At 40.2% G+C, this 14,915-nt stretch overlaps 1 protein-coding gene across 7 annotated transcripts in view; it reads right to left on the minus strand.

The window, feature by feature from the left end:
- Nucleotides 1–14,915, minus strand: part of LOC117874810 (probable palmitoyltransferase ZDHHC14) — a 343,602-nt gene that overhangs the window by 209,432 nt on the left and 119,255 nt on the right. For 6 of the 7 annotated variants that reach the window (XM_034765318.1, XM_034765317.1, XM_034765319.1 and 3 more), the window contains one exon: nucleotides 2,695–2,832. The exons of the other annotated variant lie outside the window; for it this stretch is intronic. In XM_034765318.1, the coding sequence (XP_034621209.1) occupies nucleotides 2,695–2,832 (138 nt within the window). The remainder of the gene's footprint in view (nucleotides 1–2,694; nucleotides 2,833–14,915) is intronic. 7 annotated transcript variants of the gene reach the window in all.

Here is a 14,915-nt window from a genome sequence, read left to right on the forward strand (position 1 = left end):
GGAGCATAAGCTTTCGTGGGTAAGAACCTCACTTCTTCAGATGCAAGATTCTTCTTCTTGCATCTGAAGAAGTGAGGTTCTTACCCACGAAAGCTTATGCTCCCAGTACTTCTGTTAGTCTCAAAGGTGCCACAGGACCCTCTGTTGCTCTTTTGTGCAGATATACCATAGGTTTTACAGCTACAGTTGTGGCCATGAAATTGTAGCATGGCCAAACTGTCACCTGGTATTCCTTGCATATCCTTTCTGCCAAACTGGCATTGTCTTGGATATTGTCCTTGGATAGGAAGGTTTTTTGCTGAGCTGTTGAGTTGTCTGGCTTTTAGGGTGACCAGACAGCAAGTGTGAAAAATCGGGACGGGGGGGGGTAATAGGAGCTTATATAAGAAAAAGACCCAAAAATCGGGATTGCCCCTATAAAATCGGGACATCTGGTCACCCTACTGCCTTGCTGCCAAAGGGATGAGGCAGTGGAGAAACAGCCTGAAAGAGAAACAGAGGGAAGTATCTTTGAAGCTGAATGAATTCCAAATCACTGCACAAAGACCAAAGTCTCAAGGAAATGAACTGAAACTTTGAAAACACCAAAGCACAGAGGTGCTTAAGCGAAGCACTGAAGCACTCAATGCCAAATACAAAGACAGGGATTAGGGAATTGAGGTTCCCGGAGACTGCTCCTCTATCAGCACTTATTGGCAAGCAGCAGTTAAACAATTGTAGGATTACAAAAAAAAAAAAAAAAAAGACTGGCTGTCAAAGGAAAGAAGCACAGAAACAATACCTGAAGCAGGATAGGCACTAAGGGAGCTCAAGAGTTGCGGCTGCAGTTAGATACAACTTTTGCAGAGAGCTCCTTCAAAGACTGCAGTCAAGAAAGGACTGGATACACCCAAAAGCTTAGGTTAAAGCTGAGGTCAATCAGCAGCGTGGAGGTTGCTCAAACTCCGACTTGCTACCACTGCCCTTCGGGGACCAAACAAGCTTTTGGGAGGTTTTGCTGTCTCATGCTAGGGTGATGAGACTCCACATCAAGAATCCTGCACAGATAGTATCTTTACAGAAGTCAGCATTTAATGTTTACTGCACAATATTTGCAACATACACCGTGTGTTATGTGTTGTTCAAGCATATAGTGTGAAACTCTCTGCCCCAATCTTAATCTAATTACCACTACTGTAGTAAATACTGATTTTTTTCAATAGCGACCACTGTAAAGTGATGGTAAATTCACCTGCCATGTTGTCAAGTATCAGGGGGTAGCCGTGTTAGTCTGTATCCACAAAAACAACAAGGATATTGATGCATCTGAAGAAGTGAGGTTTTTTTACCCACGAAAGCTTATGCCCAAATAAATCTGTTAGCCTTTAAGGTGCCACCTGCCATGTTGGAGATCAAATACTGGAGCAATCTCACTCAGTGTGCTCTGCAAAAAAAGCTCTCCAGTCTGCAGGAAGGAAAGGGGAATCAACTCATAACTGCAGAGAATTTATACTCTTGGATAAGTCAGGTTTTAAAATAGATTAAATATATTAAAAATGGCAAACCAGAATAAGAGCATGAATAAAAAAATTCCTCATAGACATACTTTTCCGAAATATGTGTGCGCACACATGCGTAATAAAAGCCTCAAAGGTTTAAACAGTAACAGTAAAAATAGTTCCAATAATGAATTTTTCCTTCTTTAGGAGCATGAATGACATTTTTCTAATGACAGTATTCCAAGTAATATTAATTTAGAACTGATGGACTTGGTGGAAAGGACAGACTGTGGCCACAGATTCCCCACATTTCAAACTGCTCTTGGTTCTAGTCTATGTTGTACATTTGAAGGGATCTTGTGAAAATTGTTCTATTCTTCCTCTAAAAAGCACGTGCTATGGCAGGTTTTGTTTTTAGAAAGGAAAACAGCTTCATTTTTGTAGGGTTCAAATAACTTAAAAAAATCAGACGTTGGCAGATTTTTCTGTAGAACCATTTCTGTGGGCACTGTGATTAACAAACTCGCTGCATAATGTGTTAGACAAAAAGCTGGAATTAACTATTATAAAGAAAACTAACAGGAAAGGCCCAGTTTTGAAAGTGGCCTCAAGGGTGGCTATTCTTATTTACCACAGATGAGAGATACCAATAGTTTTTAAAATTCCTTATAAAAATGTACTAGAGTTTGAAAGACCTTTTCAATCATGAGAAGTTGAGATATATATTGGGATTAGTAGGATTTATCAACTATGGAAAAAAAACACGGAAATACCTCCGAACCCAATCCAGCATAGAAATATAAAAACCAGTATCAAACCCATGATTACATATCTTACACTATCTTATCACATACACCCTATCATACACAAGGATGTTTCAAGAATGTCTATGTCTAAGCAAACTATCTGTTAAAAATGCAGGATAGAGGGACATAGACATTATCCTGGGCACAAAGCATATGAGCAATTCCTCAAAGAAACTGCCCACTAGATGACAGAAAGAAAATTAAAAATTACATTAAGGCTAAGCTCTACTATAGGAAGCCTGGCATGGGAATTCAGCTTGCCATACCACAGCATATCACTGGGGGCTCTGAAGCTTCAGAGAAAGGGTAGAAAAACAAACCCCAAACCCTAGATGATCAAAAGATTAAATTAAAAATAAAAACTCAAGCAAATGGCTATATACATAATCTGATTTCACCAGCATACTTACGAAGGATGACGTGGGTGATAACGAATGCAAATATAAAGACTGTCAGAAAGGACAGAGATAAAATAAACATATAAAAAAATCTGTAGTTTCTTTTCCCCACACAGTTGCCTACCCAGGGACAATGGTGATCAAACCGTTCTGAAATGAGAGGTAGAAAAAAATGGAATATAATTAATAAAGTGCTACTTTACTTGAGAAAAGCCCTCTAAATAGTGTAGAACAAATCATGATTTAATTGGTATTTGCAAACTAGTCAGAGAACTTCTTAGGATGCCCCCCCCCCCAGTATTTTAATGCAATGTTACTATTATTTAAGAAATTAATACAGGACAGAGATGGTCTTCTGTTAAATTACATAAATTTATGCTTTAACACAACTGGAGAAATAAGCATATACATTTCTACTATCACACATAGAGTACCAGTTTAATTATCTGGATTTGGTCTCCAATGTATTCTTTTTTACTCAGAACTGTAGTCCTCCTATCACTATAATTTTGTGCCACATTTCTAGATTACACATTTGAGATTTCCCTGTGTCCATTACCACTCCATCCATTAATTACGGTGCAGAAAATATTTCCCCTTCTTTTGTTATTCAGTTCATGATATCTTCCATCTCAGATCTGCTATTTTTCAGTTAGAACCAACACTTCTACACCAAACAACTTCCATGGCAAAACAACTGAAATACAGTTTGATGTAAAAGAGTTACGCTTAAGGGTTTGCTTTTCTCAATTTTTTTTCTTAGCTTTTTTAGCTATCGTGTTTTAAATCCTTTATTTTATGTTTTGAGAAATAATCCGGGGACATTTTGTGTGGAGGCATGATATAAAGTGGTAATTGTCTGAATGCCCACTTGCACTATCAGCTCAAAGTCCATTCTTTTCCTTTCCTTACTTAACCAAGTCCTTCTCTTCCGTCTCCCGAACTAACTTGCAAGGATAGTGGTAAGAGTCCGTGACAGTTCTGAAGAACGTTAGGGAAATATGCTGCTGCTGTTTGTCAAGGCCAATAGGTTAAAACTGTGTAACTCTGAAAGCCATACATGTAGAATTAGATTTTTCTTGGGTACGGTGGAATTTAGAGTTTTAATATTTTATTTAGTGATTATAAAAAGCAGATTGTCAGGAAAAATCATTTTGTAGCTTCGCTTTGGAGAGACTACACTGACATTTATGACAATACTTTAAATTATTGTATGCAGGGTTGTTGTACCTGTGCCAGACCCAGGACATTAGAAAGACCAGGTGGATGAGGTAATATCTTTTATTGGACCAACTTCTGTTGGTGAAAGAGACAAGCTTTTGAGCTTACACAGAACTCTTCTTCAAGTCTGGGAAACTTACTCAGGGCAGGTCTACGCTACAAATTTTCATTGGCGCACCTGTGCCACTGTAGCGTGCCTGGTGAAGACACTGTAAGCCGATGAGAGAGAGCTCTCCTGTTGGCTTAATAATTCCACCGCCATGAGAGGTGGTAGCTATGTTGGCAAGAGAAGCTCTCCCACCGACAGTGTTGTCTACTTGGGGAGTTGAGGTCAGTATAACTACATTGCTCAGGAGTGTGGATTTTTCACACCCCTTAGCATTGTAGTTATACTGAAATAAGTATGTAGTGTAGACCAAGCCTAGACTGTTTAGAATAAGTAGTTAACACAAATTCCAAGGAACCATTTGAGATGAAGTGGCCCATTAACACCCCTCCAGTCATAGGGGGAAAGGCAGTGTGTGTGGGGAGGGAGAAAAAGGAAGCTATGGGAATTATAGATTGTAGTAAGCCGCCAGAAATCCAATGTTTTTATTTAGTCCATGATTTTTAGTGTCTAGCAAAGCTATGAATTTAAGCTCCCAGGCTCATCTTTTGAAAATGTTGTGCAGGTTCCTTTTAGGATGAGGACTGATAAGTTAGATACAATGTGATCGCTTTGTGTTATCATAACACAGGTGATAGTGTTTTTGTCTTTTATCATTTTCCTGTGAGAGTTCATTCCAGGGCATTCCACTGATTTTCTAGTTTCACCTACATAATTGTTATTGGGGCATTTAGTGCACTGGGGGGTGGGTAGGGGAGGCTGGCCAGGAATGGCCCTGCCCACACTCCGCCATGAGGGCCCTGCTTCGGCAGAGCCGCTGGGCTCCAGAGGCTGGGGCCACGTTGCCCACCTTCCCAGGGCTGAGGAGGCTGCAGCAGCGCCACCACACGCTCTCCCTCTAGGCCCTCCGAGGCGGGGGGAGGCTGCAGTGTCGCCACCGTGCGCTCTCCCTCTTGGCACTCCAGGGCTGTTGTATGCTCTCCCTCCCAGTGCTCCAGGGCTGGGGTAGGGGGGCTGACTTTGGGCACTAGCCAGCTTGGGGCAGAGGCTGGTGGGCGTGATGGGGGGACTCTAGGTTCCGGGGCGAATGGAAGGGGCGGGGCTGGAGACTAGCCTTCCCCAGCTAGAGGTTCATGAACCACCCGGGACACTGGATGAGGTACACCACATGTTGTGATAGCCATGTGTAGGACCCATGGATCTTAAAAGGTGTGTTGTGGGGGGTGCTGATCATTGTAGCAGTAGAGATATGTCTGCAGGTTTTGCATCAGTTGTTCTGGCAGAGGCTGGTCCCGCTTTGAGTTAGTGTGTCCAAGTCTGTGGGGAACCTGTTTCTGATGATGAGCTTGGAGAGGCTGGGGGTTTGTTTGAAGACCAGAAGTGGGGGGTTCAGGAAAGATTTATTTCAGAATGGGGTCCCTATCAAGTATAGGTTGTAGCTGTTTGAGGATACCCTGTATGGGTTCTGTGTGGGGTGGCAGGTGACAACTAAGGGTGTGGATCAGAGTGGGATTTCTGTATTGAAGCAGGTTCTCTCCTTGTATTTAGGTGGCTCGTTCCATGATATGATTTACTTCTCTGGTGGAGTGTCCTTGTTTGGTGAAGGTGGTTTTGAACATGTTAATGTGTATATAAGTATCGTGTAATTTCTCCTTGGAGTATATTCTGCGATATCTGAGTGCTTGGCTATGGATAACAGATTTCTTGTTGTGTTTGGGGTGATTACTGGATCTATGAAGGTAGGTGTGGTTACCTGTGGGTTTTCTGAACACAGTTGTCTGTAGGGTTCCATTGCTGAAGCTAGTTGGTATGTCTAGGAATTTGATGCTAATGTGGGAGTGTTCCAGAGAGAGTTTAATGGACAGGTGTAGTTGTTGTTGTGGTGGAAATCTACCAGGGTAGGTTTCCCTGCCTCTCCTCTCCTTTTCGCAAATGGACTACTTCACTTTGAATGGTACCTTGAATATGCGTTAATTACTTATGCTAAACAATATTCCACCTTATATTTAGCTGTGACATTCTGAGTATGTTTCCCAGACCTGAAGAAGAGCTCTGTGTAAGCTTGGGAGTTTGGCTCCCTCTCCAACAGAAGTTGGTCCAATAAAAGATATTACCTCACCCACCTTGTCTCTCTAAAATTTTAAATTGTAATGGAGCCCAAGATTCAGAAAATAACACAGATGCTTTTATGCCTCCTCCCTTTCTCAGTCTAAGTCCTATCCAAAGCCTGTTTTGTTTTCCCCATCTTTTATGTCTCCATTGACGTATGCTAACTGACTATTTGTAGTCAGACAGGAAAGGCATGCTATAAATCTGAAAGTCCTCAAATTCTACGCAAAAAAAAAACAAAAAAAAAAAACCACATCTGTCCAAACACACCAGTTTGTTTTTATTGTGTCTTTATGTTTAAGACCTACAGGAGAGTATTTTCTTGAAGAATGTATTTAGGATTATCTTGATTTAAAAAATTAAACACATGCACCACAGACTTCTGAGTTTACTATATTTATTAGCTTTTTCAAGGTTTTGTGTGACAGTTGTTTGGGCCACATATTTCTGCTATAAATCTATTTCAAATTCCTGAGTGGCTATTGAGGGTAAAGTTACTGAATCTTCTTGGGAATGAGAAAAATTCAGAATTAGCATCTTCAGTTTTATCAAGCTACTGATAAATATTTCAGGAGCTTAAAATGTTAGTTGCTATTAACTTCTTTGCTGTAGTGGAACACACAGTGGGTTCCTGAAGTGATTAGAAATTCCATTAGAATACTGGTGTTTCAAAGTGATGGGCATTGTGCATGGGTAAGTACTTTATAGTGCACTTTGCCTCACATAACTGGTACATAATGCAATGCTTGAGCAGTTAACAGAGAAAAATATAATTGTAAAATATGGAATGGAAATTATCACAATTCAGGGTTCAATCCAGACCAGTGAGCTGTTGTGTCACCATCTGCCCTGCAACCTTGGGTGCCTCACAATGCTTTGCTGCTTTAACTCCCAAACTTGGCTGCTCTGGCTTTATCGTGGCTTTGATGGTGCTCATATTTACGCCTGGCTATTTCTATTTCCCTTACCTGAAATAAACAAGCAGAAAATAATGAATGGTAACCACCATACTTGAGACTCACTTAAAACTGTTACACCAGTGCTTAGAGTGTAAACAGCATGCTATGTATAAATCCTGTTTTGACTATGCCACTATCACCTTCTGTGGTTCAATCCAGACTAGTGAGAGGTTGTGGCACTAACTGCCCTGCAACCTTGGGTGCCTCACAATGTTTTGCTGCTGTAGTTCACAACCTGGTCCCCTATCAAACAGCTAAACAGCATGCAGGTCACACTCTAAATGTCTGTGTATAGCTGCAACCTGCCAGCAACACTCCAGTCAACAGTCTGGCTTTCACCAGCCTTGATTACCACTTGCAGGGTGACCCTGACACACTGCCAGTCCTGGATTTTCCCCGAAAACATGTATTCTGAACTGTCAGCCCTCTCCTGGACAGTTGAGATATTAGAGGTCTGTTGCCCCTCTAAGGGATCAATATCCAACAGTTTGCTACTTTAGAGTTACCAAAAAATTTCAGTTTAAACACAACACTGGATTAGGATTCATTAAAGAATAAGACAATTAACTACAGAGATGCAGATTTAAAGTGAGTAGAAGACATTAAAGTCAGAAATGGTTACAAGAGAAATAAAGATAATACGCTGTTTAGTGCTAAAACTTAAACTATTTGGTTCAAGGTAAAATCCTTGTCCAAACTCTCAAGTTGGCATCTGCCCTCAAAGTCCAAAAGGCTAGTTTCTTTGTCCATCTTAGGTGAAAAACCAAGTGAGCGAAACAGAAAGAGCGAGATCCCTGGGGTGGTTTTGCCCCTCACTTTTATAGTCCATTTCCTCTTTGAAGTGATTTTTCTGAGCATTGCTCCTTAAAGTTTATTCAAACAGTAAAGGAGGCACTGTGGAGTCTGGGGGTGAAGGTGCCCTCATGCTCTTTCTTCTCCCCTATTTGCCTTGTCTCCCTCTTGCTGTCTCAAAACATTGTTTACTACTTTTATGTAAAATGGGGTAAGCACATATTCCTTTGTTTTAGAGCTGCTTAGCCACTCCTGCTTAATTGGGGCTACATGGGTTTGAACATGTGCTATCAATATCATATGGGGGAATGAATAATTTTATGTATAATGTAGCTACTTACATTTCACTATGATATTATTGACCAGCGAGTTATTAGTTTTCAAATGATACCTCACGGGATATTTTGTATAAAGGATTATTAAAATAGTGTGTAGGGTGTGAACACAGGGATGCGTTTGGTCACATGCACACAAAACATTTTAGGGGCATGATCCTAAGCATTAGATTACACAAAGTGGCTTTCTGAAAAAAAAGGAAATTTCATGCAGCATCTCTGGAGAATGCCTTTTTTAAACACCCTCATTCTCTCACATATTGATATGCTGGGGAATCAACACCTCCTAATGGTATAAAGTTCCAGTTTCTAGTCTTAATGTCATAAGATATCAAACCTTAAACTTGTCATTGGTTCAGGCAGAACACTAAATAAAATAATATAAATTAATGGAGATATCCTATCTCCTAGAACTGGAAGGGACCTTGAAAGGTCATCGAGTCCAGCCCCCTGCCTTCACTAGCAGGATGAAGTACTGATTTTGCCCCAGATCCCTAAGTGGCCCCCTCAAGGATTGAACTCTCAACCCTGGGTTTAGCAGGGTATTCAGTAATAGGCAGATGAGAGCTAGTTTATATATTGGTAAAACTATAAGAAGTGAATAAATTGGGTCCATCCCTTCTCATAGGAATTAGTTAGAGACATAATAATATGTGACATCACAACAGGCTATATAGGCTAGAAATCTGAGGGATTGTTCCACACATCTTTCAGTTATGAATGTGTATTTGTTTATCTGTATGGTTACCCTTATCCCCCAGCGATATAACAGAGGATTCAATTTTCCTGGCACTTGAGCAAACACCATATAGTTACAAATAATTGAAACAGCAACATCTTATTGACGGGGTAACATTTGTTTCCTTTTGAGATTTGTCTCCTTCCATCCCCCATCTTTGTTGTATTTTACATATTTCCTCGCTTTTTGATTTCACTCTCCTCTCCATCATAGGTTTGTGGGCTTCAACGAAGTACTGGTTGAAGGGTCTATTTAGCGGAGTGTTCACTAATGTATGGCCCAATTTAATCTCCCTTCCAACCACTGATCAAAACACAGCCAGCTAAGTGCTGGCTGAAAATTTTGGCTGGGTGTCCTATTCATCTTTTCCATATAGGGTGGCAGGTAAAGGAGAAGGTCAGGGGATCTGAAACTGTGGACTGGGACACCGAAGTGGGTCGTGGCCCTGTTTTAATGGGGTCATCAGGGCTGGCGTTAGACCTACTGGGCACCAGGGCCAAAGCGGAAGCCGAAGAGCTTCAGCCCTGAGTGGTGGGGCTCAGGCTTCAGCTTCAGCCCTAGGTGGCGGGACTCCGTTTACAGGTCATCCCTCCTAGGGCTTCACCCTCCACCCCCCCAGGGGTGGAAGCCATTGGGCTTCGACCCCCCTGCCTGGGGCGGACTCAGGCGTCGGTCCCCCCTTGTGGGGTCATGTAGTACTTTTCGTTGTCAGAAGGGGGTTGTGGTGCAATGAAGTTTGAGAACCACTGGAGTAGGAGATACCATCGAAGCTTATAGTTAGCAATATTTATGATACATTGTCCAGAGAGCATGAGTCAACTGTTGGTAGTTTTTACTGGTAATATTGGTGGGATCTCAGCCCTCTAACAGAAGGGAGAGGCAGAAGGGAGAAGCTGCCTTCCACAGAACCTACCCATCACTTGGAAATGCCAGGAGTTCTTATCTCTTTGTTTGATCCTGACTGGTATTACTGCAGAATCTGCATTGGGGGCCTCTTGCTTTGAACTTCAGGACACTTATGGTGTTAATGAATAAAAAGAGGGAACAGCCAGCACCGGCAACACGAGCAGACAACCCAAACCTCTAGCACCATTAAGACTTCTAGAACCTTTGAGTTTAGAGTTGCTTCATCTATAATGATCACATATTTGGAAGAGTAAACTCTGCCTGACATTTTTGCCTGGGTGAGAAAACTGTGGCAACGAAATGAAGATCTTCCTCTCCTCAGTAAAATGTGCAAAGTAAAAAAGATATTTCAATTTTGATAATGCCTTTCCTTCTCACATAAGCTTGCTCTACAAATAGGTCATGCTTCACAAAAAAATAATTTGTGGCTATCCACAGAAGGTCAAAAAGATGCAATTTCCCAAGGTTGAGAGATCTCAACTCATGCTGAGAAATAGCTCTTGCCTTGAAAGAAAATGTGTCCTTTATTGATTTCCTTTTTAGCCTTGCTCCCTGTGACAAAGTGGGAATATTTTGTAATACTTTTATGAGGCCTGTTTGTGCCTCAGTTTCATCTATCTGCTGCACTGTTATCCAGTGGGTGGAAGGGGATTGTTTGCTCTCAGGGCAAACACATGGGTGCGGGCGTCATATAGCTGTCTGGGCCTTAGTCTCCATATCAGTGGAGCATCTGAGAAGACAATGGTAAATCCAAGAACCAGGAGATTGATGCCTAGCAACCAATGATCCAGAGGGATATGGACTTCCCTGACTCTCCTTAGGGAAGCTGAAGATGCATTAATCCCTGAAGAGTGTAAAATCTCTATCAGGAGTCTGTCTCAGTTGGACTTATTGAACAGACCTCACCGTGTGAAGAATGACTGCTGAAGGCCCAGAGGTCCAGTCTAAGGAGGTGGTGAAGCCATGCCGCTGACCCTGAAGGAAAAGTGAGATGCCTAGTGGGTCTGTCACCTAGGGGTTCCTCCTAGAGACTGTTCCAAAGCTGGGTCCGTAGCACTGATCCTGTGGATTCATGACATTCCCTGCATGCCCTTTACACCAAGAAATTTGCTCTTGTTTAGTGGCATCAGCAAGTTGTCAAAATTGTGAATTAAAAAGATAATTACTTTATCAATTGCAGGATTTCTGCTCCCTCCCCCCAACACCAAGAGTTAATCAATACTGCACTAATAGCTATAGCGTCTTGGGTAAAGGGACTATATCATACCAGTACAACACTAGTGACCAAGAAAGAGTCTCAAAATATTGTTTGGTATAATAAATGTGTATGCGATGTACAAGTAACTTTATGATCACTTTCCAAATAAGACACACATTTTTTGTAATTCCTTAACTATTTTTCCTTAATCACAGTGAGTATGTAGAGAAATAGCTTTGCTCAAGTGTAGCAATTGCTCAGTGCCTGAAAAAATAGTGACGTTTCAGAAGGTGGGAATAAGAACTTTAGTGAATATATTGGTATTTTTTAAATAGAAAATGCCACAATACTTAAGGGACCAAATTCAGAGAGAATGCATAATGCACGTTGAATGATGCATCTCTAAGTGGCTTTTCACTGATGTACACGAGTCTATGCTGATGCAACCTGCATGCTGGGGAGCCAGAAGGTGTAAAGCTAAAAGTAGGAATTGCCATTTTAAACTCTGTTACTTCTTACACCTTTGTGTTGGATACTTTCCTACTACACTTCTCTCTTTCCGCTCCTTAGCGTGTAAGTTACAGCAACTTGGTTTTCCTTATACCTAGTAGGTGAATTCAAAGGTGATGTGTAAGATAAATATGTATTTAGTACATATAGTAGTGAGAGCATATATTTGGGAGAATGAGTCTAAGTAATGCACCCTCTGAATCCTTCTCCTGGTTCCTTCCATCACAGCAGTTTAGATTTGCCTCTGTATTTAGCCCAATATCTCTTTCCAGGCCCTAGGACAGTTACTTTTGAACAGTCACTTTTAAGAACAATTATTATTTTATTTGAGAATTCCAGCAGTTAGTGTAGGGTACAAAGAATAATGGTTCCTATTTTAATATGAAAGTTTAAAGGCATGTTATATTTAGGACCTAAACAGGCTGACACTGTATTTTTTCAAGTAATTATTTAAAAATATCATATAGCTAGGAAACAAAGAGCTTCTCCTTTTAAAAGCTCATCATATAGTATAGACTCTTTAAACCCTAAACGTTAAACTTCCATTTCAAAGCACTATATCCCGGCAGGCCTGTAAGGCGAGCCTAGACCCTCTTGAAGCCTTAAAGTATTTCCGTCTGTCAAAATGTTTGAGAAACAAATATCTAATATGTAAAATAAAGTTTCCTTGACATTTTCTGACATGAATCATTTGTAGGCCAGGTTGGTCTTTTAGTTTACAGCATTCCTCTCTGGATTCGTTATAAGACTTAAGAAGTATTCACTAGTATTTAAAAGTTACCTTCCTTGAAGACTAGCTAGATGCAAATATCACTTTGTATAAACCTTAACTTGAAAGGATGGGCAAGAGAGTAACAAAAAGCTTCTGTGGGACACAATATGTAGCTAGCTTGTCTAGGTCACTTTCTAAGTGCTTTGTAATGAACGCAAAATTCACTTTCCACTTTTTTCCTTCTACCACAGCTAACATTTCAAATGGAAAAGATACAAAACTAATCCACTAATTAAATATTTAATATGACCTATTCAGCCCTTGATAGCATACGGGCAAGTGCACTAAATTGCTCTTGTATGCATGAACTAAAAGGTTCCTACTTTGCATTAATGTGGTTCTCATCACACGGGACTACATTAATGAAAACGAGGCAAGGGGGATAAAAATGTTTTTTTTTTTGGGGGGGGGGGGGGGGAATTGTTTTAAATTTAAATCAGATTTTATTTTGTTATTTAAATTATAAGAAGTTTCTCTTTTTAAAAACAAACCTGTTTTAAATTCAGATTTCATTTTATACAAAATATGTTAAGGCCTAAACTTATTACCACTTAAAACACTTACATAAAAAATAAATATGCTACACCCATGAGCCTCTATAAAAAACATTGAGTTAAAGGCTGCTTTTCTATATTGAGAAAGATGTTTTCCCCCTGATTCTAACTTTTGATGTAGACCCAAAATCTGTGCAAGAGAATGGCAAAGTCATCATGGACATTGGGACCCAGTCTCTGTCTCCAGGAGACACCATGATGTGACTCATCATGATCATCCACTGAGCCCACCTAGGTGGTCTCATATGCCTATTTTTATAGCTTCTTTGCACCTGAGCTCTGATTGGCTTGGTTCTCAAATTATGAATATTTATGACTCTACCCACCATGGAAACTTACTCTCCAGCTAATAGAAAAACACTGATCTGCCTGGTAACTACTACTTCTTGCTTCTAGATGGTTCTGGGCACTTTAATAAATGGCCTTGCTCTATCTCCTTGCATGCGTACACAGAAGCACAAACAGAAATCCATTAATTTGTCAACTGCTTCCCTCTAAATAAAAATACTGCAGTGCAAAAGTGGGTTACACAAGAAGTAGTCTTGGATTGTTAGTTCTTTTATTTTTCTGGGGGTAGTGGTGGAGGTGGGTTGGCACCGGGGAGTTATGCAGCAGAGTGTGCAACCAGAAAGGAGCAATGCTGGTGTCAAAGCAGGACAACATTCTTCAGAGTGCAGCCTCTAGTGCTGATGTCAACTCCTTGGAACTGGAGGTAAAAAAAACCTGCCATGGTTGCAGGTCATAAAGAGACCCTATCAGGGAGTATTTTCAAGAAATTCCTGTACATATGCATAAAAAAGGAACACATGCCAAATGTAAAACAGTGCAACAAAAAGATGGAAGGTCGGGTTGTCAGAATTAAACACTATGAAAAATACTCCTCAGAAGGCAATGACTTTGAAGACGATGATATGTACATGTCTGAACAATCTGGATCAGCTGGTTAGTAAACTTGTTCCTGCACCATTCTTATGGACCACCTTCCATGTCTTACTATGCTAGTGAATGATAACTTCAATTGTCATAAATTTGTGTTTTTGGTGGATTAATTTACTTATGAATTTCAAGATGTTTGTGTTCAAAGTATAATTGGTATGTTAGCTTGCTGTGGGAATATTTATCAAATCATTTTTACTGTTACTGCTGGATTTCTGAAATGATTTTTTTTTATTGCTCAGTATAATCAAAAATCCTAGTTGAAGATTTCCAGTTTAAAAGAAAAAATATATTAGACATTTCTGAATTTTAAACATTTGTTTTCCCAAACTGTTTGGTATGTTGCTAGAGATAAGGATTATTTAAATCTATTTAAACCCTTATGATTTATTATTTTTCCCTATAAAACTGGGTTTAGAATAAATTCTATCATTTAAAAAGTGAAACAAATAGCTTCAGTAGGAGAAATCTTTCATTTACAATTGCATTTTTTTTAAAAGCAGTGCACTAAGTAATATTCAGTGAGTGACTGACTATTTTTACCATTTTGTTTAAAGACCTGGCTTAGACATAAGGGGTTATGAACATCCATCCTCTGCAATGACTACAGCTTCAGAGTTATCTGCTGGTAGCACCAGCAGTGCTGCAACTAAACATATGTCACACAGTAATTACCTATATAAACCCCACCCCACCCCAAAAAAATAAAAACCAAGAAAACCCACAAGTCTTTCTTCATCATCCTGTAAATCCATGGATGAGTTTGTAATCAGGACCAGCAAATTCCAGCAAGACTCCATTATCCCTTTTGTCTTGTTCAGAGAAAACATTTCATGGTTCACCATCATTATGGCCACACCACACTACCCTGCAGAGCAGACATTGCTGAAAGGTTGCTAGATACAGTATATAAGAAGGAAACTGAACAGTATGCAAAATACATTGACGGGAAATTTGTTAATCTAGTCTTCATGGGTATATAATTATTCAGTAATATGTGCTTATGACACAACAGAAGATGGGGTTGTCTATCTTACAGAAACAATTGCTTCATCAGGAAACGCCCAAAAAGCAGAATACTTAAAAGCAGCAGCAG

Source organism: Trachemys scripta, chromosome 3, assembly GCF_013100865.1.
Source record: "Trachemys scripta elegans isolate TJP31775 chromosome 3, CAS_Tse_1.0, whole genome shotgun sequence".
Classification (NCBI taxonomy): domain Eukaryota; kingdom Metazoa; phylum Chordata; order Testudines; family Emydidae; genus Trachemys; species Trachemys scripta.